At 43.2% G+C, this 26,799-nt stretch overlaps 1 protein-coding gene across 1 annotated transcript in view; it reads left to right on the forward strand.

Annotated features, from left to right (window-relative positions):
- The window catches only part of SPRED2 (sprouty related EVH1 domain containing 2), a 295,818-nt gene that overhangs the window by 126,541 nt on the left and 142,478 nt on the right, over positions 1 to 26,799 (forward strand). Inside the window, exon 2 of the mRNA XM_086927590.1 lies at positions 8,258 to 8,432. Within this exon, the coding sequence (XP_086783716.1) occupies positions 8,258 to 8,432 (175 nt within the window). The remainder of the gene's footprint in view (positions 1 to 8,257; positions 8,433 to 26,799) is intronic.

Genomic DNA, 26,799 nt, shown 5'->3' on the forward strand with positions numbered 1-26,799 from the left:
GTCAAAACAAAGTTGCTAACCGTTACCTAACCTGTTCGCCTCACCCACCAAAGTCTCAGACAGCTCTTCTACAACTAAAGAAATAATTTCTCCATCTGCTTTGTTAGGATATTCAATTAATTGATCAGGGTTTTCCAGAGTGCACTACTCACCCGTGAAGGCCTAAAGGCGCTGAAGGTTCGGGGGAGTCGGGGGGAGGGGGTGTGAGCAGCTCCATTGGGGTCATCCGACAAGCCAGGTCTTATGGTCCTTTCTGAATAGGTGCAGTGTCGGGCTTTGTCGGAGGTGAAGGCAGAGTTTGTTGCAGGTCTTCGATGTGAGGTAGGAGAAGGATCTTCCACCTGCTCTGGTCCTGTAAAAAATAGGGACGGTGGAGAAGGTGAGCTGGGCTGAGTAGAGGCTTCTCTTGGGGGTGTGGAAGGAGATCCAGCCATTGAACTGCTCACACATGCCTGCAAAGCCCTCCACAACACCAGACCCTAATACCTCAAAGATTATTCATGTCGTGGGATGTTGAGGATAAGTCTGGCTGTGGCGTTCTGGACGTCTGGAGTTTGTGGATGAGTTTTTTGTTGACTGGACTATGGAAACACTCTCTGCGCCAGTGTGCTGGTGATGATTGATTGATTGATGGTTTTCCTGGAGTGGGGGAGGGGGTGGGGGTGGAATCTACTTGAACGTTTTGCGCAGTATGCAGAGTGTTGAAGCATGTGGAGGGTACAGCATTGATCTGGTGAATCATGGTGAGTGAAGACCCGAGTATGTTGCTGAGGTTGCGTGTGTGGTTCTTTGGAGTGGGCTGGGGGCCACCAGGTGTTGTCCCATGCATCCCTCCATATAAATAATGTAAATGGGAGCGTGCCACAAATTGTCCCTGCTCCTGTGCGTATGTCGGATGTGTTCTTGGTAGGTGTCCCCACTCATTAATGACTGTAATGTGTGTGGCACAATAGTACGCTCTAATATCCGGGAGTGCTATGTCCCCGTTGTATGGCGTGCGCTGCAAAATACAAAGTGCGATGCTTGGTTGTCTCCCATCCCACAGGAGTGTGCAGATCCCATTATCTATGGCTCTGAATATGGCCTCCGGAATTTTGTAATGCATATTCTGTAGGATATATAAAAGCTTGGGGTGCATGACCATCTTGAACATTTCCACTCTGCCCAGCAATGTTAGGAGTAACCGTCTCCATCTTTCTACATCTGCAGACGTCAGCCACCACTCTATGAATATTGTGTGTGAGATATTGCATGGCATCTGTGGATATATACATCCCTAAATACTTAAAGCCTTCCGTAGACATTTGCAATTCCCTGGGGAGGTCAAATGTCTCATGGGGCCCGCCTACCTGATATAGGACTGATTTGTTCCAGTTGGTCTTATAGCCTGCATGTTCTCCATATTTTTCTAGTGTCCGGAAAAGGGCGTCTATCTTAGATGAGGGGTCAGTGATGTATAGAAGATCATCATCTGCATATAGTGATACACGTCTTTCAATCCCATGCGCTGTGAATCTCTGTATCGCCTGGTTTGATCTTATGAGGCTCGCCAGGGGTTCCAAAGTCAATGCAAAAAGCATCGGTGATAATGGGCATCCTTGTCTAGACCCCCTTTCTATTTTAAACTCCGCAGATATCGTCCCATTAACCTGCACTCTAGCCATCGGTGCCCTATAAAGTAATTTGACCCATGAAATGAAGTTAGGGCTGAACCCCATCTTCTACAATGTCTGCCACGTGAAAGGCCAGTGGACCTCCTCAAATGCTTTCTCTGCTTCCAGTGACAGCAGCAAGATTTGCCTCTAGCCTGTCTAGAACCTCACTTATCCAATTTGCTAACCTGCGTAAGTTAAACCTCGTCGCCCTACCTGGCATGAATCCCGATTGATCTTCGTGTATGAGGGAGGTAATCGCTGCGGCCAACCTAGTTGCCAGAATGGATGTCAAAATCTTCACCTCAGCATTTAGGAGAGAGATTGGTCGGTAAGCACCCCAGTCTGTAGCTGGTCTTCCAGGTTTGTCTTGCCAGTTTTTAGTTGGTGATGTGACCTTCCAGTGTACCAAAGCCTCTGATGTGTTTCATCTGGAACCCGCTGCAGAGTTACAAGTGCATTTTATTTGATTTCTTTTGGCTTGCACAACATATATTTATTTTTGCTTGCACAAATGCAATGCAGCATTTTGTTCAAGGAATAGTGGTGTTGTGTGACAGATTAATGTAAATGGCAGTATTGATGTGGACGAACCAATCCCATGTAGTTGCTCACCACTTTACTTACTCCCTTGCAGTTGTATACATTTCTCAGTAGTGGCCACTCATGTCCCGTCATTCCTTATTCTTTACAAGGAAAGTATTATTAGAGTCACACACCTGGTGTAAGATTTGTGGAAGTGTCTGATCTATATCTTTAAGGTGTCAGTCTTTTTATTTTGGTCTGTTTGATAGAATCCCATATACCCACAATAGAATCCGTTTCTCAGTTTTTCAATAAGCCGAATTTCTTGGATTGTCTTCCCATGAAGGTGTTGTACAAAGCTTTTGATGCACATGCCACAGTTATGTGCATTTTAATGCTCCCAATTTTACAATTTTCTCTCTTTTGCATTTGAATACACACTGAAAACTAGCTGTTGCCTGCCTGTATGTATTGTTAAATGTGAAAGAAACGGAAAATAAGCCACCTTGGAATCTATTTCTATGAGGAGGAGAAATCATTACTAGATTTCTATTGTGTAACTTTTGTACATCGAGATACACCAGCCGCCATTTTTAATTAACTGTTCCATCATATTCGATGAACATTTAGGAGCAGGAAATTAAAAAGGCATAGCAAGTAGAAGTACCAAAAAAGTAGAACCCTGTATCTCTTTGAAGCAGATAGGCACACAGACATAATAATAATTTAAAAAAAAACAGGGAGTGTGTTTGGGGTATGATAGGGTGGGCTGCCAGAGCAACAGGAAGGAAAAGATGAGCAGGGCAAGTGGAATTCGGTGCTAGTCTCACTGAAAAAAGTCTTGGTAAAAGCAAATTTTAAAAGTGGGCCGAGGGAAGAAGTGGATAAGTGGAGTTAATAGTAAAGAATTAAGAGTGGAGGGCAAGGGTGTGAGGGACAACTAATAGATCGGGTGGAGATCGATTGACATGCATTCCCCTGAGGAAAAAAAACAATGAAGTAGTTGACCCCACTGGCTGTGCAATATCCGCAAAACCTCCCCAGAAAAGTGCAGTGATGCTACCCGCAACTTCTTTCTGTATGTGCACAGGAGTGCTGATGTATGTGCACACTTACGTCACCTCTGGAAAGACCTGGGTAGCATTTTCTTTTTCTATTTACCAGTCTAAGATGTTGGACAACACTTGCATCAGTAAATACATTTGTTTTTTTAACTATTTGCGTAAAATGCGCTTTTTGCACATCCACTAATGGCAGCTACAGGGCACTCACAAAACTGTAAAATAAACTACTGCACTACATAAGGGAGTGGGTGGAAAGAAATCAGTAGGGGATGTGGGGGGCTACGAGGCAGCAAAAAGCCCAAATGTGCTTTGTGGAGTGCAGGTTGGCCCGGCAATAGTTGGCACCTGCTGGGCCCTTTCAGAGAATGTCAACTACTGAAAAATGTAAAGGAGCAGTGGACGAGCAAGTTGGAGGGGCTGGTGATGAGGAAACAAAGGGCAGAGTGGAGATATGTGGCGCAGCAGTACAACGCGAGAGGGAGCAAGGAAACCAATGCAGTCTCACAGCGTACTTGAAGATGAAGGGAAAAGTACTTTCCAAAAGGTGAGCAGTGGAAGGATGCCAGTCAAACTATCAGAATTATGGGAAAGAGAACGCTCTAAGGAAGCGGCAAACACAACGAAGAGCAAGGCAAGCCGACGAATAAAAAGCAAGCTAAGGAGAGTGCCAAAAAAGCCAACCAATGTCGTCCGTGGATGGGCTTTAACCCCAGTAAGTACGACCTTAAAAGATCCCACTTAACTTATCAGTGGAATGACGCAACTCATCCAATCAAAAGCATTGTGAAGCAGTGATGCTGCAGGACAGGACAAACCCAAAAATAGGGAGGAAAGCCATTGAATAAGTCATAGAGATTTGAGAGACACAAAGTTCCCCAAACATGAGCAAGGGATTTGCCCGTAGCCGCACTTTTTATTTCATTGTGCAGAATGTCTTCTACAGCAGGCAGCTAAAGAAGCATCTAGTCTACAGCAAGCCACCCGGGCTCTTTTTTCCTTTCTTAAGTTTGTTGCATAATCTTTTAGCTTTATGCTCCAGGCCACTCTGAAATGCATTTAAATGTTCCTTGGCCCACAAGCATAAAGCAGCTCTTAGACTTTTGTGCATAACCTCTGGCCATCAAGTTCATTCTCGTTTTCTTTCTGGGTGGGGTTGACAGATAGTAAGAACTTTGATACCTGTTGAGAAATGTGGCTGGCATCGTGCCAGGATGGCTGACTAATTCAGAAGCACTTTTTTATTTTCAAGATTTCGACACCTTTGAGAACACGCTTTTCAAAAGCGAAGCAGCCTCTGTGAAGATGTTAGATAACAGTTGTTGAAATAAAGTAGTTTGGCGCCGGATTTGTTGTTGGTAATGTTGAATTTTAAGCTGGACAATCAATGAATCAAAGTGGTGTACTCAGGCATTCAGGTTTGCAGGTGTTTAAATTCTTTTGGCTGCTATGTATGAACCAAGTCTTTCTTTTCAAACTGAGCCATCGACCAAGAACATGCGAAATCACAATTAAAAAAAATATACGTACGCCTGATTAAGAAAGCAGCTTTTTTTTATCCGTACCTTTTTTTATCCGTACCTTTTTTTTATCCGTACCTTTTTTTTATCCGTACCTTTTCGAATGCCATTGTTTTGGCAGAGATGCACTTCGTGGCAGGGAGTGCATACTTATTGACAATGAATGCAACATACCTCATTTAAATAAGTAATCTGTATTCACAAGTTGACGTCAGTTGCTCCCATCGGTGCACGTGCTTTGCAGTGCAAACAAGTACTAGCTTGAAAACAGGAAGCAAGCTTGTAAATCAGTTCTGCATGCAAAGTATAGGTTTGCTACTTATAAGGTATAACTTAAAGTTAACGTATTTCTACATTGAAAAGCAAGAGCCACCTGAAAATCTGAGTAAAAGGGGAGGGCTTTCGCAGTGGCGAATCTCAATGACGGTGGCTATGTGGGGGTTATTCTCTTAATTGCCTGTTATTGAGGCTGTGGACTGGCTGGATGGATGGGCCAGAGGGGTGGGGTATTCAGGGTTATTCTAAGCTTTGTAATAGACACAATATTTAAAGAAGGGACTAGAGAAATTAGAGATTATGGAAATCTGAAGGTTAGAAAGATTGCAGTTTAGATTTGGTGCAGCACAATTTAGAGTAGAGAATTGAGGATTAGTACAAGGCTGAGGAAAGGGTATTCAAGGCCATGGAAAGAGGCTTCATGATGTTCTATCCAATATTCGTGAATCCAGGCAGTCTAAATAGGACAGTAGGAAAAACTAGGGTTGTTTTGAGCTATACGAGGGAACAGTGTGACCTGACCAAATGAACCTCACACCAAAGCTTGTCAAGAAAAAGGACATTGATGGCAGTGTTTAAGGGGCTTTCTTTTGGGATATACATATACGAGGCATATTTATAATTCACAAAACAATTTGAGGCCAATCGAGTTTGCTATGGAAAGGTGGTTTCATCTCGTCACAAGGCAGACACTTACATTTGTCCACTTCTGAGAGCACCTGGGATCGTCTCATTCACCAGTAAAGCTGGTGGCCGGCAGAGGGGTCCCAATGGATAATAACTTTTTTAAAGTAACTGAATCCAAATGCAAGGCCCAGGTTGCTTACAATTTCCTACTGAAACATTTCTGCTGTATGGGAAACCATACATTTTTAATCTGTTGTGGAAAACAAGTATGGTTGGATACGGTTTTTCTGCACCAATACACATAGTACGTAAGCCTTCAATTACACACACCATACCGTAGATAAACTCTCAAGATGTGATATTATCAAGTAAACTATTTTCTATTCGAGGACACAATTAGAATAAACAAAGAGCAAGGAAAAAAAACATCCCTGCCCAACCTGATACCAAAAATATAGGATTATGGATATAACATAACATATATCTTCTTTAGCCATTTGTCTCTGCATATAAAACATGGTTTTCTCATACTTGTGCTGTCAGATTTGATCTTGTTTCACCACCAATGTTACAGTAGATTTCCATCTTTTAATATTTTCTTCCCAACTATTGGTGCACACATGAGCAATTTATTTTCCTTAAACGGAGTACAAAGGCCAATTACATTTTTTATCAAGGGGGTCTTGCCTGGTAGGAGCTTTAGTTATGTTCAGGACAGACAGACACTCACATACTGTGTGAAGAGTAGTCCACTTCAAAACCTGGGCTTGTAAGCCAATTACTGCTTTGAACTATGTCTTCTTTTCATATAGATTTTTTTCATTTATTTTTGTGGGGGTTCATTTGTTACTAACGTATGCACACCATTTTTAGACTGTGATAGTTTTAGACCGTGATATTTTTGCTTTGTTACTTTTACACTGTTAATGTCTATTTTAGATGTTTACCTATTTCACAAAGGCCACCGAGTTTGAATAGGTTTCACAATTTATTATTGTTTTCTCTTTAAATATGTAACATGTAGATAAATATTTGTGGTCCTCAGTTGAGTACCAGTACAAATAAACTTTTTGACTTTGACTTTGACTTTATTGTTTTCTCTTTGTCCGTCTAGTCACACTTTGACCCACAAATAAAGTTTAACAGGATGTCCTCACACACCTGCCAGGTGGCATGCTTCCTCATTGGACAACGCCACGCTCTCCTAAACCATGGTTTGATGGAGAGCGGGCCTATACCCTGGATACAGGGAAGCACCATGGCCTCTTGGGAGAAGCATGTCAACAATTTTGTGGGGTTGGGGGTACTTATTCCCCTATATTCAATGCCCAGTGTTTAATACCAAGTGGTACCCTGCGAAATAAAAGCTATACTGGGTAACCACATTGGTTTTTAATTTGTATTATGGATACTCGGTTAGAAAAGAGCCTCTCTGACTCCAGGGTGTAGGCCTGCTCCTCATCAAAAGATGGTTTTGGAGAGCGTGGGGTTGTCCGGTGATGAAGCATGACACTAGACAGGTGTGTGGGGACATCCCGTCAAACTTTATTTGTGTGTCAAGAAGTGCCCAGATGGACAAGAGACAACAATAAAAACAATTGTGAAACCTAGTTAAACTCAGCTGGCCGTTTTTGTGAAGTAAAAGTAGGTTTGCATTGGAGGCTGGCTCACCCTTGAGGCCCTAAGCCTCTAGTTCCGTACCTTGGAGAGAGTCCATTGGTTTTGTGGTTTAGTATTTCAGATGATTGCCAAAAAAGCAAAATAAAAAAATGTAGGTTGGCTAAAGCCAGACTTATAGGCTTTGCCAATGTTTGTTGAAATATGAAGCTGTTAGATGAGGAATTTTCCCACATTCTTTGACTGTGTCAACTGATAAGCTTCACTCCAGAAATTGATTACCCTCTATGATTTCAATACCAAATCTTACCTAATGGGGGCCATTCTAGCTTGTGAGAGACCAGACCTGGTCATTTGGTAAGCAGGGATCAGTTGCACCTTTGGCATAGTTGCTACTGAGTGTGTGGAGGACCACCTCATTCAAAGAATAGCATTACTGGTATTTGTGTGTGGAACAAACACTGTTCTGCCCCACTGCCTAGCAGCAGTATACCATAATCGTCCACAGCCTGTTATCTATGGACAGCCCTTGCCATCCCATACCTTCGCTAGACCCCCAGATTCAATTGTCTGGAACCCAGAAGCTCTTAGCCTCAAATATGAAACAAAAATACAAAATGTAAAAAGTAGTTTAAAGATGTGTAAGAACTGGGTTTAAAAAAATACTTTATTACTTAACGGCAGAAATTAAAACCTATTGATAATCAAAAGTATTTTTTTGTCTTGATTTGTTGTGTGATGGTAGTTGGGAGGTGCGTTTAAAATTCTTACTCAGCAAGTTTGCATATCATTCCAAACAAAAAGTTGTTATCTCTGTCCCTTAGTTACTGTAAATAGAGAGCATTTAGAAAGTGCCTTCAGGCGACGTGTGGCTCAATTCAAGAAATGATAATGCCATCGCTTGTTGAGTTTAAAAGTCTAGTGTTAACTCTTTATAGACAAAGGTGTGTAACATGACATTGTTTTTGTTTTGTTTTAGTGACAGCTATATTGTGCGTGTCAAAGCCGTGGTTATGACCCGAGATGACTCCAGTGGGGGATGGTTGCCACAGGAAGGAGGTGGCCTTAGTCGAGTTGGCGTCAAAGTCATGTTCACGGAGGGCTGCGGAAGAAGTGCCTTTGTCATCTATGGTGTACGACTAAAGGACAAACTGGTAATGCAGAATGCATCTGTTCACATGTTAATAAGATTGACGTTGGTCTACCTCAAAACCCTTCACAACATATATATTTGTATATAGTGAACTTCTGGGTTTTTCTTTTTGCTTACATGGCAGTTGAATGGGCAACAAGCGATTTGCTTACTATTATGCCTCTTCTGGGTTCCAAATATTACATTTTGGTATTTGTGTTTCAAAGGGGGTTTTTTATTTGGCTTTGCTAATGTATTTTGTACACGCATAGTGTTATTTGATTTGGATGGGAAATATGCATGGTCTGAAGCGCTGGAAGGGTCTGGGAAACACCTAGAGAAAGCATCATTAACATGAATTAGGACTGTATTTGAATATTTTGCAGTTCTCAACTTTTATTGCCATTAATTTGTGTTCTTGCATTGTGATTGACGATCAAACTTACTATTTTAAAGTGTTTTAAGTTGGACTTCTTTTAGGTGTTCACTCATCTACTGATGTTCTCGGCACTTCTCATTTTTGTAACAATGTAAACGTGAAATCCTTAACACTTGGAAAGTATTTTTCGTGTATCACCTCTAGATTTAACCATTTTTTTTATCGTACCTGTGTTGTCTTGTACATTCCACAATTTCTTTTATGTATTTGCTATTGTTTTTACCGGTATGGGGATTTTGTGCCATGTTTATTTTTAAGACGGACATTTCAGTGTCTAATTAAGCAGAACTGCAGTTGGAGGTAGTGCAATGACCTTTTCGGGCGTGAACCCGGTACCGACCCCCATTAAAAAAAAAAAAAAAAAAAAAGTCATCACCGGGCAAACACCTCAATTGAGAGTGTGTTGGTGTTTGCCCTTTGGCGAAATATTCGCAAGTCATCTTTACTTCTTGTTTGGTGTCAGTAGTTGTTTAATTGTTATTTTGCTGTGATTGAGAATTGTATCTGATGTCACATGATTTGGTGGTATCTAATGGAATGTGTGGAGCATGAATCTGATTTGGAAAACTTATTTTCAGTGCTAAAGAAATTGAAAATGAATAAGGTCCAATTGAATATTTAAGGGTATGAAATACATTATTTGGACTACTTCATATTGAATGTTTCCAGTACTTGCAACAGTAAAAAAACTTTATAAAAATTGTATCAATCTTCAAAAATGAAAAAGTAAACTACAATTTCAAATAATAATTGTCAAGCTAGAAGGACGTTTTGTATTGATTACCTTGTTGTTCATGAGAGGTTTCACTTATTTGTTGGGGAAGATGTGTGGTTCAAATGATTTTAAAGAAAATGTACTCTGTTAAAAATGTAATTACTTGGAGTTTTGCGAATGTTGCATTTAGTCGTTTTGAGAACATAGTGCCGCTAGAGTGGTCGTTTTTATTGGGTTGGGTTATGATGGGTAGTATAGATGGAGAGATGTCTGTTGGGTATATTGACAATAGAAATTACTTTGCTGAGTTAATATTGTGAAATGTAAAACTTTGCGAACAGTACTGAAACTACAGAGGATCTCTGCTATGCAAAGATGCAGATTAACACAACTGGTCACAGACATCTAACGGCGGCGGGTGATGTCTAAGTAGGCAGTATATTCCGAAGGGGGGAGTGTGGTAGGAACATTAAATAAGCACACAATGGTGCTATGTTTCTAGCACTGGAACCAATGTTATGCCAGTCTTGTCCTTTCAGATACAAAAAACAATATCAATGTACGAATGTTTAGAAGAAACATGGCAAACAATGCAATATATCTGGAATCCGGCAAGTGTTACAGCCTGATTTTTATGACTGATTGATTCTTTCCGATACACAGCAAATTTAATTGGTTAGTCAACAATGACTGTTTACTGATTCCCTGCTGTGGCAATCAGTATCTTAGTACAGTTTGCTTCCAAGTGGTAAATAGTTGCATTGCAACATTTATATATCACTTTTATTATATTGCCGTGTTTTGGGCGCTGAAGCGCTTGCCTACATGGGCAGTAAGCTGCACTGATTTGGGTATGTGGTTGGGAGTATGTTATTTTTGTTTTGATCCCATATGGGAAGTGTTTCTATGTCAAGCGCAACGACAACATAGGTGCGGTAATCGTGTTACAGGGCACAGTTCTGAACAGTGTGATGGGTGAAGAAATATGAGAGATCGGTCCACACTTCATGGGTTTAGGTAAGCTGGCAGCTTTGGCCAGCTCTGCAGGTCCCTTATGGGTATTTCTTAGTTTCATAGTCCACTTATCTGGTTACTGCACTAGGTTGTCCATTCTGAGGTATCATATTTAAAGTTTATCGTCCTGAGTAGGCACGGGTTGGATAGAGACGGGGATCAAAGAACTGATGGAATGGGGCTTGTTACTATCATCCCTTATCTCATTGCCACTGTGAGATGTCAAAATTGGTCATAGCATACAGCTAGCTGGAACCCACAATGGTGGACCGAATGAAAGTCCTCCATTGGCCAGCAGCTTGTGGCAGGTCTCTTCAGTTATTCCCTGCTATTGCAGATGGTGATAGGTGGTTTAATGCCCTGGGCTGGTACAGTACTCTCACTTCGGCTAGTGTGCCTTCTCTACTGGGTAATGGACATGACCCATAGTAGTTTTTGTCTTATGTGAGTGTGTCAAGCTGTGTAAGAAAAATATGCAGTCTTTATGAATTATAATCGCCTGCCCAACCACTGAATGTTATGGATCTTTGAGGCAGGAGGGTTAGATATTGCATTGTAACTGCATTTATATAGTGCTTATTACCCCTGAAGAGGTATTATAGTACTCTAATGTGGGCAGCACGCTGCTCCAGAACCTAGGATTAGTATTCTATGGTTATTGGGATTATTCTTGTGCTCTTAAGCAAACCATTCCATGCATTTACTTCAGTTTATATATGGTAGATTAAGTTAATATCAGTTAGGGGTGATTGTTAGTGGAAGAAGAGGAATCAATGCATTTGATTGAGGTATTAATAGATGAGCTACAGTATATTGGGTATTGTTAGGTTACAGGGGTATGACATTTAAAGGAGAAGTTGTGATCATTCAAATTGAGGTGTAGGCACTTTGCAGGGATGCAATAATGGGAATTAGGTAAAAATATGAATGTGATGTTAGAGTAGGCTGTGCTCAGAAAGAAGAGGCATGCAGAGGATAGAAATGAATGAGAGATCCATGCAAAATAAAAAGGAGATTTAATAATTAAGTTTTAAGTCATTCAGTTTTCATGCAGAGGCTTTTAGGAATATTGTGGGTGCAAACACATAGGAAGAAATAACATTATTTGCTAGTGTTGCAATTTCGTTGTAGGCCATGAGAACACCAATGCACACATGCGACCATCACCCATGGGTAAATAGAAGTATAGTTTGCTGTTCCCATAATATTAGACGGGAAAAAACACAAAAAAGCAATGTTTATATTTTGAACATCTAGCTGAAGAAATATAACCTTTCCTCAAATTCTTGTTTGTTCTTGCTGTCCAAATGAGAATTCCTGAAGACTTCCTGGTTAATGACAGGGTTACTCCTAGTCTGGGAATAGGAGCAATGATAAATATAGAAGCTTAAAGCAGCGGGAATGCGTGAGTCGTATACCATGAAAAAATGTACTGAATATAAATAAAATGAGTCTAGTCATTAATGCTCCTTGAATCAAACAGTATAGTTACAGGGTAACTGCAAAAACGTTTTGGGAATTGGGAAGCAGAACAGAGAAGTGTATTGTGAACAGAATCAAGTAAATGTATAACTCTAGAGCAAATGTTGGTATCTATGACCATATGAGGAAGTGATAGTGATGAGTAAGGTGTAACTGGGATCATTGTTGAGTGCCAAAAGGTACTGTAATTGGAGAATGTTTCTAATGTGTCACTTGAGTTCAGTATGAGAAACATTTGATTTATCAGCAAATGATCTTAAAAACAGCTGGGACCTTATGGGAAGTGCCTTGGAGACGCAGCTGCCCGGAGGTCAGCACATTCATTGTAATAGAGTGCGTTGTCCACCTTATTACCCAGTTAAAGGTGCACCACATGCAGGCCCAGATGCTTAAACGATTCTGTACTATAAGCAAGAAAGCCTTTTTTAAACTCATCCTCTTCAAGGAAAACGGTAAGCCTAAAACACTAACTTTTGAGGTTTTACTGAACATTTCAATACTTCATGTCCCTTAAGATAAATCTTGCTCATATAGTGTTCTGGGTACATACGCTAAATAGTTTTGTGTAATCACCGTAGATAAAGCATAACTTGTCAACCTTTAACTTTTCACCTTGGCCCTCCATTTAACTAAACTGATCATGATATGTGTGTCATTGAAATTCTCAGTTGATTTTAAGGTGCACAGCCAGTTAACACAAAAATTATGGTATTTCTTTGAGTGAAATCTGACGGTGCTAATTAGTTTCCTATAAATGTTAAAATGTAAAGTGTGGTATTTGGTTTTACTCCGTTTAATTAACAAGACAAATGTTAATACCAATGCAGCAGTCCAGCTAAACCCTTCCTTCCAACCCTAAGATCTAAAGTGGTGCACCACTTCCTAGTGCTAAAACCATTTCCAAACTAGACCCTCTGTGTCTTCTGGCAGGCTTGCAGAAGGAAAATAGATTATTTTGGCAGGCTCACAGAAGGAAACTTTATTGGAGCACACAAGTAAAGATTGTTGTTATTTGGGAGTGGCATGTGTTTAATAATGGCTGCAAGGAATTTACACCATGTTGACAATTAAAGTCGCACAAGATATTTGAAGTTGTCTTTAATGAGCGCTTTCACGTGGGTTCTGCATTTCCATTGGCTATTGAATTAAATTTCTGGTACTTACATGGGCCTAGCCTTTTTTATGTATGGCAGTCAGTCAACCTGTGGCTAGGCAACATAGACTGGCTCCTGATATCCGGATTCCCTGAACAATCTTCCCATACTTGAGAGCCAGATTGTTCAGGTTTCAACAAGCATGATCAATCTGAATTCCATTCCAACCAGTCCTCTGGATAAAGGAATAAATGCTTTTGGAACGACAGTGTTTTTTTTGCTAGTATTGACCTTTAATCTCGCAATGTAGTTTGCCTAATGAGTAAATACACCTATATATAATGCAATATAGCAGTAACATGCTTTTGGTTATCCTAGAAGACTCCAGGGTCTCGTTATCCTAAATAATATTGACGGTCATGATGCAGCTAAGTATGGGCTCCCAACTGGAGACTCATTTGCATCAGCAAAGATGTTGGCATGCAGACATCCATAATGCCCTAAGTTATCTCTGTGCTTTTCAGAAAAAAGGCTGCTTCGGTGCTTGACCAATTCAAGGACAGTCGCACCAAGCATTGATCTCTGGAGCTGGTCAACCTTACCTCGACCCACTTCACCTCAACCCCTTAGGTAAACTCAAAAGTGATGGTGGTGGCTGCATCCCGTTTTAGTGTCGAGAGTATAGGTTTTTCTGTACCTCAGTGACTGGCTGCTGAAGGTGGGGTTGCTGCAGTTAGCTGTGGACTATCTCTCATGCTGGCTCTGCAGTGAACCTTCATATCTCACTGGGCCCAGCTTCAGGTCAGCCTCAACTCCATATCAATTTTCTGGAGTTTTGAGCAATCCATCTGGTCATAAATGCCTTCCTACCATCTATCAGTACATCATAGGAGGTTGGTACAGGTCCTCACAGACAACATGATTGCCATGTGGCATTGCAGCACGCCAGGCGGAGTGAGGTCCCAGATGTTGTCAGGAGCCAATTCAATTCATAAGCTTTATTCGATTATTTATAAACAATCATAAAAGCATACAGTGTTAAAAAATTTACATGATAAAATAAACAAAAAAGGCATAGGTCACAATAAATGGAGCAACTCAATTGGGGACAAGTATTCGACCACACAATTACATTTTTACAAATAAATCAGACTTTTCCTATGGGACACAGCTTTTAGAATAAAAGTAGCGATAAAAAAACAGATATCCAAAGTGTCAAGTGCAAATAGTAGATTCATGGCATGGGCAGTAGTGGACACAGAGTATTTCTTAAAAACAGGTTTAAGATAACCTAGACGAATGTGCAAGTACAGTGGGCAGATTAGCATAACGTGCAGTGTGCTTTGCTTGGTGGTACCATCACACAGGCAAGGGCTTGGACTATATATTTTCATCCGTGGGAATGCCACCAAGTTATGGACAATACCTAATCTCAGCCTAGTGAGAACAAACTGATGTGATTGTTTGGTTATTGCTTTTAAGTACATAGGCATGCCCTGGCCAACCTCCTTGTTAGAGTGGTAAAAAACATGGGTTGTAAAGTGGCTACATTTAACTCTACGCAAGTTGGATTTAGTCCCCAAGTAAACATTTTTAACCTCCAGTTTGGGTATATTAAGGGCACTTAAGGGGTCATCGAAAATGTCCAGATTGAAGATTTCTTTATAGGATGTTAAAACATATTTTAACCAGGGGATCTTGCGAGCATTGTCCAGCCGAAGACAATCTAGGAAAATTTCCCTGGTGAATCCTGTTTCGTCCTTTGCCCAGATTGACCTCCAAACCATAAGGGGTCTCATGCCCGTTAAATCTGTCAGATGGTCCAGCCCAGCCTCTTTATGAGTCAGTTCAGTGGATGCCGAAGAGGGGAGGCACAGAAGTCTTTTAAGGAACTGATTTTCTGTTACTTGCAGATCCCCATGGTTATAGTATCCCCATACACCTGAGCCATATAGGGCAATGGATGCGCATCTATGCCTGTAGATGTTTAACATATCTGGGATGCGGCGACTGCCCAGTTTTGAAACAAAACGAAATACTCCCCAGGAGCTTTTTCCCATCTTGGCCTTCACATTTAAAATCTCGGATGCCCATGACCCACTACTATTAAAAGTTATTCCAAGATAACAAAATTTATCCACAACCTCTATTCTGTGTTCCTTAAACTGGAATGGTTTAAGTTGTTTCATCTTTTTCCCACAGGCCATAATAAAAGTCTTAGAATTATTAATTTTTAGTTTTCTCCCCTGGATAAAATCATAAAAGTAGTTCATAAGATTTTGGAGACCATTTGGGGTTCTCGAGAGAAGGACCGTATCATCTGCATATAGCAGTACCAGGACTGGGTGGCCGTCAATCTGCGGGGAATCGGCTTGAACCCTCTTTAGTTCGGACTCCATAGAATTTATAAAAAGGGAGAAAAGTAACGGGGCCAGCACACAACCTTGCCTTATACCAGATTTAACCCTGATCTTCTTGGTGCATTCCCCTGCCCGGCCAAAGCGAATCTGGGCTGAAAGCTTGTTATATAGTCTGGCCAGGAAATAGATTATTGCTGTCAGGGCTCCCATTTCAAGTAGAGTGGACCATAACAGAGTATGGTCCACCAGATCAAAGGCACTTGAGAGGTCAGCAAAACAGAGGAATAATGAGCCCTGTTTCGCTTTGGTATATTTCCCTATAATAAGATCAAGGTTGATGCACTGCTCGATTGTCCCAAGGCCCCTGCGGAAGCCAAATTGAGAATCCGCAAGAATTTTATTGTCCTCTGCCCATTCCTCCAATCGCGCTAATAGGATCCTGCTCATGATTTTAAGTGAGGAATCCAGGAGGGAGATAGGGCGGTAGTTCTTAGCCTCTCCTCTATCTCCCTTCTTGTAGATCGGCAGGATTATGGATTCACTCCAGGTAGATGGTGTACTATCACTAACAGATGCATTGAAGACCTGGGTCAGGAGTGGACTCCAAAGTGCCTGGTTGGTTTTATACAGGTCAACTGGGACCCCATCCGGTCCCGGTGCCTTCCCCCCTTTGCTCTTACTGATGGCAATTTCTACTTCTTGGAGGGTAATCCCCAGGGGTAGCTTAGGTTTAATAGGGGCAGCAGAAAACCTATCATGAGCCTCCCTGGCTGGATCAAAGATTCCTGTGAAATATTGTACCCAGTTGTCCTCGCTAACTTGGGTTGTTAGTATAGGGAAATCTTCATTTTGGAGGAAGGGACTATTGACCGTGCTCCAAAAGAGCTTACTGGCACGCAGCACTGCTGCTTTTGTCAGGATATCTCAGGCTTGCTCCCTTAACTCTTGTTTTCTACAGTTAACTTGCTTTTTATAGGACGACCTGAGGTGTGAGATACCCTCCCTGTCTCTGGGTTGTTTTGACAGAGCCTGCTTTAGTTCTTGAAGAGATTTAGTGCAAGCACTGTCAAACCAGCCCACCGCTGCCCTTTTGGATATGCCCTTGGTGATGGTAAGGGACCTTTTTATTATAGTGCCAAGTTCATCGAAATCAGCAATAATGCACCGGGCGGTAGCATCATAGTCCAGACATTTAAATATCACTTTAGACCCGGCACCCACAATTTTGCGCATCAGCTTCTCCGAGTTGTTTCCACACCATTTTGATACGGATACCATTTTGCCTGCAAGGGATTATATCTTCTACTATCATGCGCTTATCGCTGGGCAGGGACCCCCAGATAGAGGTCAACATTGTGATGGCGTTATGATCGCTGTTACCAAAATCAACGACAATCGGAACTGAACAAAATGGGGCAGTATGTACTGATACCAGTAAGTGGTCAATAACGGACGCCGTATTCCTTCCTACAAAAGTTGGAATAATGTTACCCTCATTATCTGTAGCCGGGTATTGAATCAATAGATCAAGGTTTGAATGGGTAAAATGTGCCCGATTTTCCCCGTTATCCCCGTCAAACCCACATACATTAGTAAAGGAGTGGGGACAAGTACGGATATTAAAATCCCCAACTCAAATGATATCATAGGTCTTATGGGTATCTTTACAAATTTTCCTCACAGCTAAATCAAGCTCATCCACAACAGAGGTATTTGTAACATCAAACATGTTATTATAGTGGTTGATTAACAGAGTTTCATGACCCCTTTTGTATTCCAATCTTAGGATTTGTGAATGGAAGCCCACAGTCAAATGCGATTTCACCCGTGCAGGGAAATTCACAGAGAGTAAAATTACAAGCCCACCTTTAGCCCTGCCCATGTTAGACCTTTGTGTAGCGTTATTATAGGACACAAAACCATCGAAAGAAATATCAGTCGTTACCCAGGTCTTCTGTAAGCATAAGAAGTCAAACTGGGAAAGGGATTCACTCCATCCCAGGGACAACGTTTGCCGACTCCAACTAGCGATATTCCAGCTAGCAAGTTTGAAGCCAGAGATACGCGTTGTAGGATCAATAATCTCAGGGACACTAATGGGCCCTGTGGTCAATGAGATTTCATCAGGGGAGACCATAGGAGCTGGTGGGTGGTAAGTGGCATAAGGGTCTATGTCCCGGGGTACAAAGTGGGAAGGGGTGGAGGGCATTATAGGGGCTAAATCCATTGGTATACTATGACCCTTAGTCTCTCTTTTACTATTACCATTACCAGTAAGGGGGGGGGGGCTTGAGACATGAGTCATGGGTTGTCAGTCGACTCCATGTAAACCATCTAGACAGCTGAACCGGTTAAAATCACAGAAGGGGGTGTCCAGAGGCATCATAACCGGTCTTGCATCAAATCTTCTATACCTACCCCTCCGCTCAACCCTGGTCCAGTCTTCTCTACCTCGGTCATGGTACAGGTGGTTGGGAGGAAAGAAAAAAGACACTGGTAGCGCCTGAATGGTGGAGTCGAAATATCTATTAAAACCTGCACAAATGTGCGAGACTGTTCTAGGGTCTCTGAAACTGACCGTTATACAGTCCCCATTTATAGACTTCCTAGTTTTACCCAACCAGGGCACCCTTCTAACCATGATGATTTCGTTATGAAGATGGGCCGGGAGGGGTCAGTTCCAGTTCAGCCATCTAACAACTTTACTTTTGAGAGATATAAAGTTCTTGGTTTCCCCGGCTTCCAGCGGTGGGGCTCCAGCCAAAACTACCATGAAGCGATTGACTTCTGGCGGCAGGTCCGGCCGGCGCGATCTAGGGGCTCTCTGTTCAGGGGCTGAAAGGTCTATTTGGCCGTCAGCCAAAACCCCGTTAACATTGGCCATAGTTTGGACTGGCCCTAAAGGTAGCAAGGGGGGAATTTTATTAATGTTGTGATGGATAGGGGCTAAAGGGCCTATAGGGGGACAGGGCGGGTTGGGGATGTCTTTCGCTAAAGGGGGCCCAGGGATAGTAGGAGTAATTTGAGGGTTACACAGAGTGTTAGGCTTGGTTGATTTTGCCAAGATGGCAGCTGTAGTTTTCTCGATGTTAGTAAGTCGCAGTTCTATCCGTTCCATTTTGGACTCTAAAGGGAATAGAAATAATTTAAAAAGGGCTCCCATGTTTTCTAATGTTAACTCCATACTAGGCAGGGGTTGGGTTTGACTTAAAGTGGGGTTGGGGATATCGTGTTTATGCTTGGATGATTTAGACTTTCCACCCGATTTCGTGTTATAGGGCCTCTTGCGTTTGGTTGCGGCCCCTTCTTTGACCCCATTTGACATGTTGTTACAAATGACTTCGGGCTCAGAAGAGGTGGACACATTATTGTCAAGAACTATATCAATTTCCGGGAGAATTTTGTTAACCAGAATGTCCAAATCAAGAGCCCCCGGGTTATCCTCCTTGAGTGTTGAAGCTTGGTCAACCGCATCATTATTAATAGACTTGGTGGGCCGCTCGGGGTTTTGGCATTAGCTAATGTTCCAAGGGAAGATCTCTTTATTGCCGATACTTCCTTAGATGAGCGTTTTTCAAAGACATTTATTTCAGTGTCGATCAGGGTATTGGCTCTGATCAAAAAAAAATTCCATACCTCCAGCTATGGCGCCTCCAGCTAGTGAGGAGTTGCTCCTTGTTTCGCGACAGGACATCACCCCACACTGGAGTTACGGAGAGTGACAACAGACTCAAGAGGGGGGCCCGGTCCGGTCAAGCCTGGGCACAAACGGGCCCGCCCTTGGCCCGGGCTTAGCCCTGCGCTTTGGCCCGCACGCGTCCCGCGTACGCGTCGGTCGTTATCAATATATAGCGGGTGGTGGGCGGGAAGAGGACCAGCTGCGGCGAGTCTTCAAGCGCAGCGCCTGCTGGTCCTTGCAGTCCCGCTGGGGTGGGAGGTCTCTATTCTGCTCCTCAGGGTGTCAGGGAGTCATCTCTGGTGATGGCCTCGAGCGGCTCCCGCGAAGCGGGGGCCGCGAGCAGTGGGTGAAGAGCAGCAACAGGCAACAAAACCACGTTGTCCCTCCTTGGGAAAGCAGTACAAGTGAGCACCCGTCCCTCAGTAGTTTAAATCCAGGCGGGAGGTGGGCGGGAAGAGGACCAGCTGCGGCGAGTCTTCTAGCGCAGCGCCCGCTGGTCCTCGCAGTCCCGCTGGGGTGGCAGGTCTCTATTCAGCTCCTCATGGTGTCAGGGAGTCCTCTCTGGTGATGGCCTCGAGCGGCACCCACGAGCAGTGGGTGAAGAGCAGCAACAGGCAACAAAACCACGTCGTCCCTCCTTGGGAAAGCAGTCAGGAGCCACTGCGCCTCTGTGTGGGTGGCCGTGCAGAATATATTCCTGGCTGCCATTCACCTGGCGGGGTCCCTGAATGCTACAGTGGCAAACTGGGTAGGTATTGGGTTATGACTGGTGTCTTCATCCCTAGTTTTTAGTGTTGCACATGGCATCTGTAATCTTAAGGTACACCCTGGCAAGATCCCTTTACCACCACAGAGGAAACCGTTTCAGCAGTTCTGCATGTTAGTTTTCTCCAAAGAACTCATCAGGAAACACATTCCGTCTGGAATTCCACCAGTGCCTCTTCTGCCTGGTTATGCATTTGAGCCTCACCAAATGCACCTCCATGTGGACAGATTAAGCAGCTGTGTGTGTTTGAGTTGCTGACTGAAGTGGTTGATGTCTTCTTTGCGGCATGATTCCCCCCATGAAGTCAGCCTATGTTTGGACAAATTTGTTGCTTGGTGTGGTGCTCTTAATACTGACCCCCTTACAAGCTAAACTTTTGTGATTTGCTCTTTTGTTAGCATAGCAAGGCCATTAAGTGGGCATGGTGACAGTTTTTTTTCCCTTTCTGTGTTTACTTGACCGACCATCTTTAAGTCACCTGCTGTGATGCATTTTTTTTTAAAGGTATGACTTGTGTGTTTCCCTTCAAACATTTGCTTTGCCTCAATAGGACCTGAACTTGGTTGTGACATTTCTCATGAACACACCCTTTAAGCCTATGCACGGCTATTCCTTCTGGTCTTTGACACTATAAACAATCTTCCTCATTGCCATTAAATCTGCTTGTGGGTGAGTGAACTACAGGTGCTTTCGATGCATTTGCATTCCACCTAATTCTTTTTGGGCAACTTGGTCCTGAGGACCCGAGCAGCCTTCCTGACAAAAGTTGTGATAATCTTCCAGGTTGTCCAGTTGATCACTCTGCCAGCATGTTTTGCCTTGCCTCAGCTATTGAAGAGTAAGAGAAACTCCAACATCTCGACCTGAAGAGGGTGCTGAGCTTTTACTTTGACCGCTCAAAGTTCCAATTGCGTAGATATCCAGCTCTTTGTGTAGTTTTCAGAAGAAAGGTAAAGTGGTACAAAAGCAGACCTTGTCATGGTACATGCTAGCTAAAAAGGAACCTCCAGAAGGCCTGCATGTGCATTCCACCAGGGTTGTGGGCAGCAGTGCATATGGTCATGAAACACTACTGCCTTGAAATCCAGCTCCGCAGACGTTCACCTCGCCACTTGGTTTTGCTTGACTTTGGTCAGAGTTCACGCTTAAAACTCTCCACCTTAGGAGGTACTGCTATGGTACTGATTCCCTCTAGGTGCCACTCTTATCGCCCTCCAAACTAGCTCCTACTTCTGTCCCTGCCTCAACAGTTCAGCAGGGTGTTGCAGCCTGAGTGTATCTATTTTGATCTTTAAAGAAGGCAGTGGCACCTTTGTTCCAAAAACTGCATTTGCCCTTGTCCACACATAGGGAAGGCACATCGGAATCTTCAACTCCGCAACACCTGTGCATTATTGCGGGTCCCCGATCTCCTTGACAGTAAGGGCTCAAAAAGCTTTCTTGAGGGGGAAGGCACAATGTTGAAATGCTAACTAAAGGTATCATGTCTGAAGGCAGAGAAGCGAAAGCTAAGACGGCGGCATCTGCACAGCTTGGACATGAGCATAGTGCGGCGAGATGATGTGTCAACATGTGCAACTGTGTCCACAGGTTACTGATTAATTAAAACGTCTGCCACGTTAGCTTCTGATTAGAGTGGAGTATGTTATGATTAAATCATTGCAAATAATCGTTTTGGAAAGCAAGGGACAATGTTGGGATAGTGAAATGCCTTTGAGCAAGCGTTTGCCAGAATGGGAAAGTGTGGAACTGGCTCCCTGTCCTTGTACCCTTTCAGTCCTTGTAACAGAAGTGTTAAGGTTGTGATGGATAAAGTGATACAACTGCCCCACAGACTTGGATTGTTAATGTCCACCATCTGGAATTGCCTAATGCCCAAAACCTAGGATACCTTTTATAATGGATGTGCTGTTAGACATGGGGTGATGCACCATACGCCTCTCTCGTGAAGAAACAAGGCAGCAGTTGCATTGGTTTTAGACGCGACGGGGTGCTGGCAGTAAAATGTACACTCCTCAGTACATGGAACGGGTCTACAAGAACTGAAAGAGTCGCATATGACTGTAAGTTTACACATGCCAGCCCCCAGAAATGTCTATGCTGCGTGGGACAAAACCTGATTGCAATTACACGAGAAAGGGCGGGATAAAGGCAACTCGTTCCGAAGTACAATGGAGTCACAGTTATTTTGCGAATGTATCTTTTCTGTTCCTTGGAGATTTAAGTATGATGGTTGCGAGGGCACATCGCACTTGGAAAGACAAGACAACCCTTTCAACTAACAATGAATACTTTATGGAGCGAGCTATTTAAAGTCTGCACTGTTTGAGAAAGGATACATTTGGTAGCTAGTTCAATTTACATCCCATTCTTTGCTTGGCTGGAGAAAAACTTGCTTTATATCCACAGTAATCTGGCAGCACACAAAAGCATTTCAATTGTGGATGAAAAAAGTGTTTTTTCACTGTTGTAGGATTATTCGTTGATAAATTTATTTAAGATATTTCGGACTGGTGGATCCCAGAATAGCCAAAATGTCATGTGTTCCAGTGTCCTGATGTTTCTCCGGGAAATGAAACGTTGCAGAAGTGTGGCGTCGCCCATCCCGGATACCATCTTTTATTTCTGATGCAGGAAATGCAGATAGGGGCAGGAAGTCCTGTACTCCTCCCACTGTTTTCACAGAATATGTTTTAGACTGATCTGTATTCGGCAAGAAAGAACCATTGCCTCTCACTATAACCTCGGTTAAAACAAGCTTCAGAGTGGTCATTAGGTCCTCTAAAGCATGTCACATGTCAGTCAGGAGCATTTAAAGTATACATGTTTTAATTCCTAATGTAAAACCGAGTTTGAAGTGCTGAATTATCCTCCACCTCCCTAACTATTGTAAGCAGCCCTCCTTCTCTCCGTTTCCTTCTTTTCCATTCTATTCTTTAGGGGAGACCCTCTGAGCATTTCCCTCCACCCCTGCCACCCCCCCCCCCCTCTCCCCCTCCGAAGCATCTGTTTCTGGCGAGTTCAAACTTTGTCCTTCTTCATACTTACTCCTGACTTATTTTTCTTTTTTTTGTTTGCATTTTTCCACCTTGCCATCCTCTCTTTTCCCTTAACTATTTTCCGTTCGCCTCCATCGTGCTCTGTCTGTTCGAGGTCACTGTACAAACAGAAAATGTATAACTGTGGCCCAAAAGTGTTTATTTTTAATACCTTTTTCATTAGTAACCATTTTTAGGTCTCGCTGGTGTTGCAGCGCGAAAGCGCTGTCGCCAGCGAGATCTTTTGTTACTGACTTGCTTCCCAAGTGGTACAGACCGGTGCAGGAGCAGATTGGGGTCTGTGGACACGCTTACATATAAATGGCGCGCGCACACACACACACACAGCTTTACTTAGGCCAGCCGCGTGCACACATACGCACTCACGCACAGACACACACCCCGCGTTTCCCCCGTAACCCCCGTACAACTAAGCCCCACTTACCGGATCAGCGGCCTCAGCCGCCACTCCTGAATTCTGCTGCCACCGCGGGGCTCTCCCTCAGGCCCTGCGTCACCACTGCTCCTCTGGGCCAGCCACTCCGTGGGCGCGGGCTTCTCACAGAAAACGGAAGTCCCGCCCCACGACAGGTGTGCCGCTCCCGAACTTCCGGTTTCGGGATGTGCACGCTCACGGCTTGTTTACAACAAAGTGCAACGTAGAACTAAAGGAAGGCATGATGAATTATGGTAACGCATTTGTTTTTAAAGTGTAATAACATTGTCATGTTATGTATTTCGCTCTACGAGTTTATCACTCAGTCCGACCGCAAGTACATTTTCAGAAAATGAATTAACGTTGAGTTAGCGTTTTTAGTCTGGCAGTCTTCGTGTTCTTAATTGTGCTTTTTTATGTTTGGGGGCTGATAAGTGTTATATAAAAGCGTATTTTTATTATAAAAATAACATGACTCATACAAGGGAAGTCGATGGAAGGTTCAAGAGGAACTGCGCTATTCGTTGAAGTGACAGTTGCCGCTTTTAGTCTGCCTTGGCTGTGTGAGTCACTGCTTATGTCGAGCTAATGATGCGACCGGGAGATTGCAAAAGTGGAAGTTCCTCGAGGGTGAGTCACCTCTCTGTGATGTTTGAAGGTGCTGTCATTATATTGTGCCTGTTGCGGATTGTCGGTAGGTCTCATTAGCGCCTTTGGAGTCGTCAAAGGCGGGTGTATTTACCTACACATGTATGTAGAATGGGTGACGCCTGTACAGTTAAGCCTTATGACCACTTGTACTTGCCTCCTCTTCCCAGTGTTTCACTGTTCACTTTCCCTCTTTGCTTAGGTATCTCATTTTTGCATTCTAGAGAAATGTACTTGTTTTGTTGCTGCATCCGCGTCGTTAAGTCAGGGATGCGGGATGAATCCCGTATTGGGGAGCGAATATTGGTGTCCTTGTAAATAGTTCCGGCCAATGGCAGGGCATGCGCTGGGATGTAAATCCTGCAGCTGTCTCTCCGGTACCTTTTCTCCTGTCCGTCTCTGTCAGCTGCGGTGCTGATTATTGAAGGCTGCTTATTGTTCTGGACAATTAAGGTAGGACGTGATAAATGCACACTTTTTAAAACCCAAGGTCGCCTTTCTGCTTCATCTTGCATCGACGATGTCTCTCGTGTTCCATTTTCCAAGACTCCAGCCAGCTGTCTACATAAACATCCAAGCATCATTGCTGCACTACACATCAATAGCCAGTAACCACCTAAATGTTTTTGTTTGCCAACTCCTGCCACATCATGGGTGTTGTTCATGTGTCTCTATCTGTGTTAGTGTAGCCAAATACATTGTACAACACCAAACGCATGTGTCAAAAACAAACCCTACCGATTGGCTTTGCGAATGCTTGGTAACACTGATTTTTATTCAACATTAAATGAGTAAGTAATCGCTCCCATTCTTCCCATCACATTACTTTCCTCTAGTCTACAATCTCTCTCTGTTAAGCCCTTTCCGTCACACATCTCATTCTAAGTCCCTAGGCTGCCTGCCTCACACGTCATATCCGCCCTCTCCAGCGTTGCTGTTTCACTTTCTCCTTCTGCATGTGCATTCCTATAATCTCCTACACTACTCCATGCCCTCTCGCTATCTCTTACACACACACATGCGCGCTTGTGCGCTGCATTGTATTTTCTAAGGTGCTGTCAATATTTCAACAGTTGTGTACCACCTTCATTCACTTCTTCATAGAATGCAATTGACACATATGTGTTCTGCAAACTGCATCCATTCTCACTCTTCTCTCCTGTAATGCTACCTCATATATCTCTTGCTGCTCACTAGTGTCACCTCTACATGTTATTTTTAAACATTTGTAATGCACAGATTGCTACCTCATATAACTTGTTTATTAACGAAGGTCAATGTTGATTCTTGATTTTTGATTTATGTAAATTGGTGTCTGCACTTGTATCCTGCTCCTACACTCTATCAGTATTATACTTTCACCCGTATTCTGCACTTGCCTGCTCACTTCCTCAACATACACCCACTCCTACTTTTCTACGTATCACGTATCTACGTAGATTTTTCCTTCCTGCCCTTATACTATATCAGTATTGCACCTACACTTACACCTTGTACGCTGCACCTTGGTAATTTATAACTTATTACTGTGTAACCTACTGTACGCATTTGTTTTATGCACATTTGTACCACTATAGTGCATTAGTGCACTCTCCCATTGTACCCTACCCCATATACTATCAGTATTATGCCTACTCTTAAACCTTGTACCTTACAGTGTAACCTACTGTACGCATTTGTTTTATGCACATTTGTACCACTATAGTGCAGCGGTGCACTCTCCCATTGTACCCTACCCTTATATATTATCAGTATTATGCCTATTCTTACACCTTGTTCCTTACAATTTACCGTATGTATTTGCCCTACTGCTCACTCTTATATCCTGGATATGCTGATTGATTACTAATGTCACTTTGGTAATTTATAACTTATTACTGTGTATCCTACTGTATGCACCTGTTTTTCTGCACACTTGTTTTTCTGCACATCTGTACCACTATAGTACACTAGTGCATCCTCCCATACCCACCTAATCCTTCAACGCAACATGGACCCCATCGGCAAACACACATACAAAATCAACTACCCACCATCACTCACCAAAAAAGCCGCCAAACGCTTTAAACACAACTTCCTTAGGTCACACTCGGAAACGCCCTTTGCTGACACCTACTTCTCTCCGGTCAATGGATCCCTGAACACCGATATCATCTTCCACACCACACGCAGAGCTCAATGGAGAAAAGCGTTCTTCACCCTACTCACCGTCTCCTCCACCAGAAAATCCGCTCACAGCCTAACTCTCTCCATCACACCATCCCAAGCCTTTCCAGGCAGTGCCACCATCACTATTTATAATAACGGGATTGTCCTATCACAATCCACAGACAGGAACCTGGAACTGCTAGACCACATGTTCCCCACCTTCAAAGAACACCTCTCCAATTCACGGGCAAACACTCATATCTCCCCCAGTCCCACCAACCTTGACCTCACAGCTACATACTCTTCAAGCAGGGACACACCTACCACCCCTGACCTCCCATCCCCTACCCACAACCCCACTATCCCAATTCAGCACTCAATCACAGACACAGATCGCTCCCCCCTCATACACCGCTCTTTCCCCCGCCACTTCTACCAACTTGCGGACCTCCACACATACCTTCAACACTCCTATCACAACTACAGCGGGCAGTAACACCCCGCTCGCCGCTGAGAACACAGCTCCCACCCATAACACACCTGATTTAAACCATAACGCCGCTGACAGCA

The sequence above is a fragment of the Lissotriton vulgaris genome, chromosome 6, assembly GCF_964263255.1.
Source record: "Lissotriton vulgaris chromosome 6, aLisVul1.2, whole genome shotgun sequence".
NCBI classification, from domain to species: Eukaryota; Metazoa; Chordata; class Amphibia; order Caudata; family Salamandridae; genus Lissotriton; species Lissotriton vulgaris.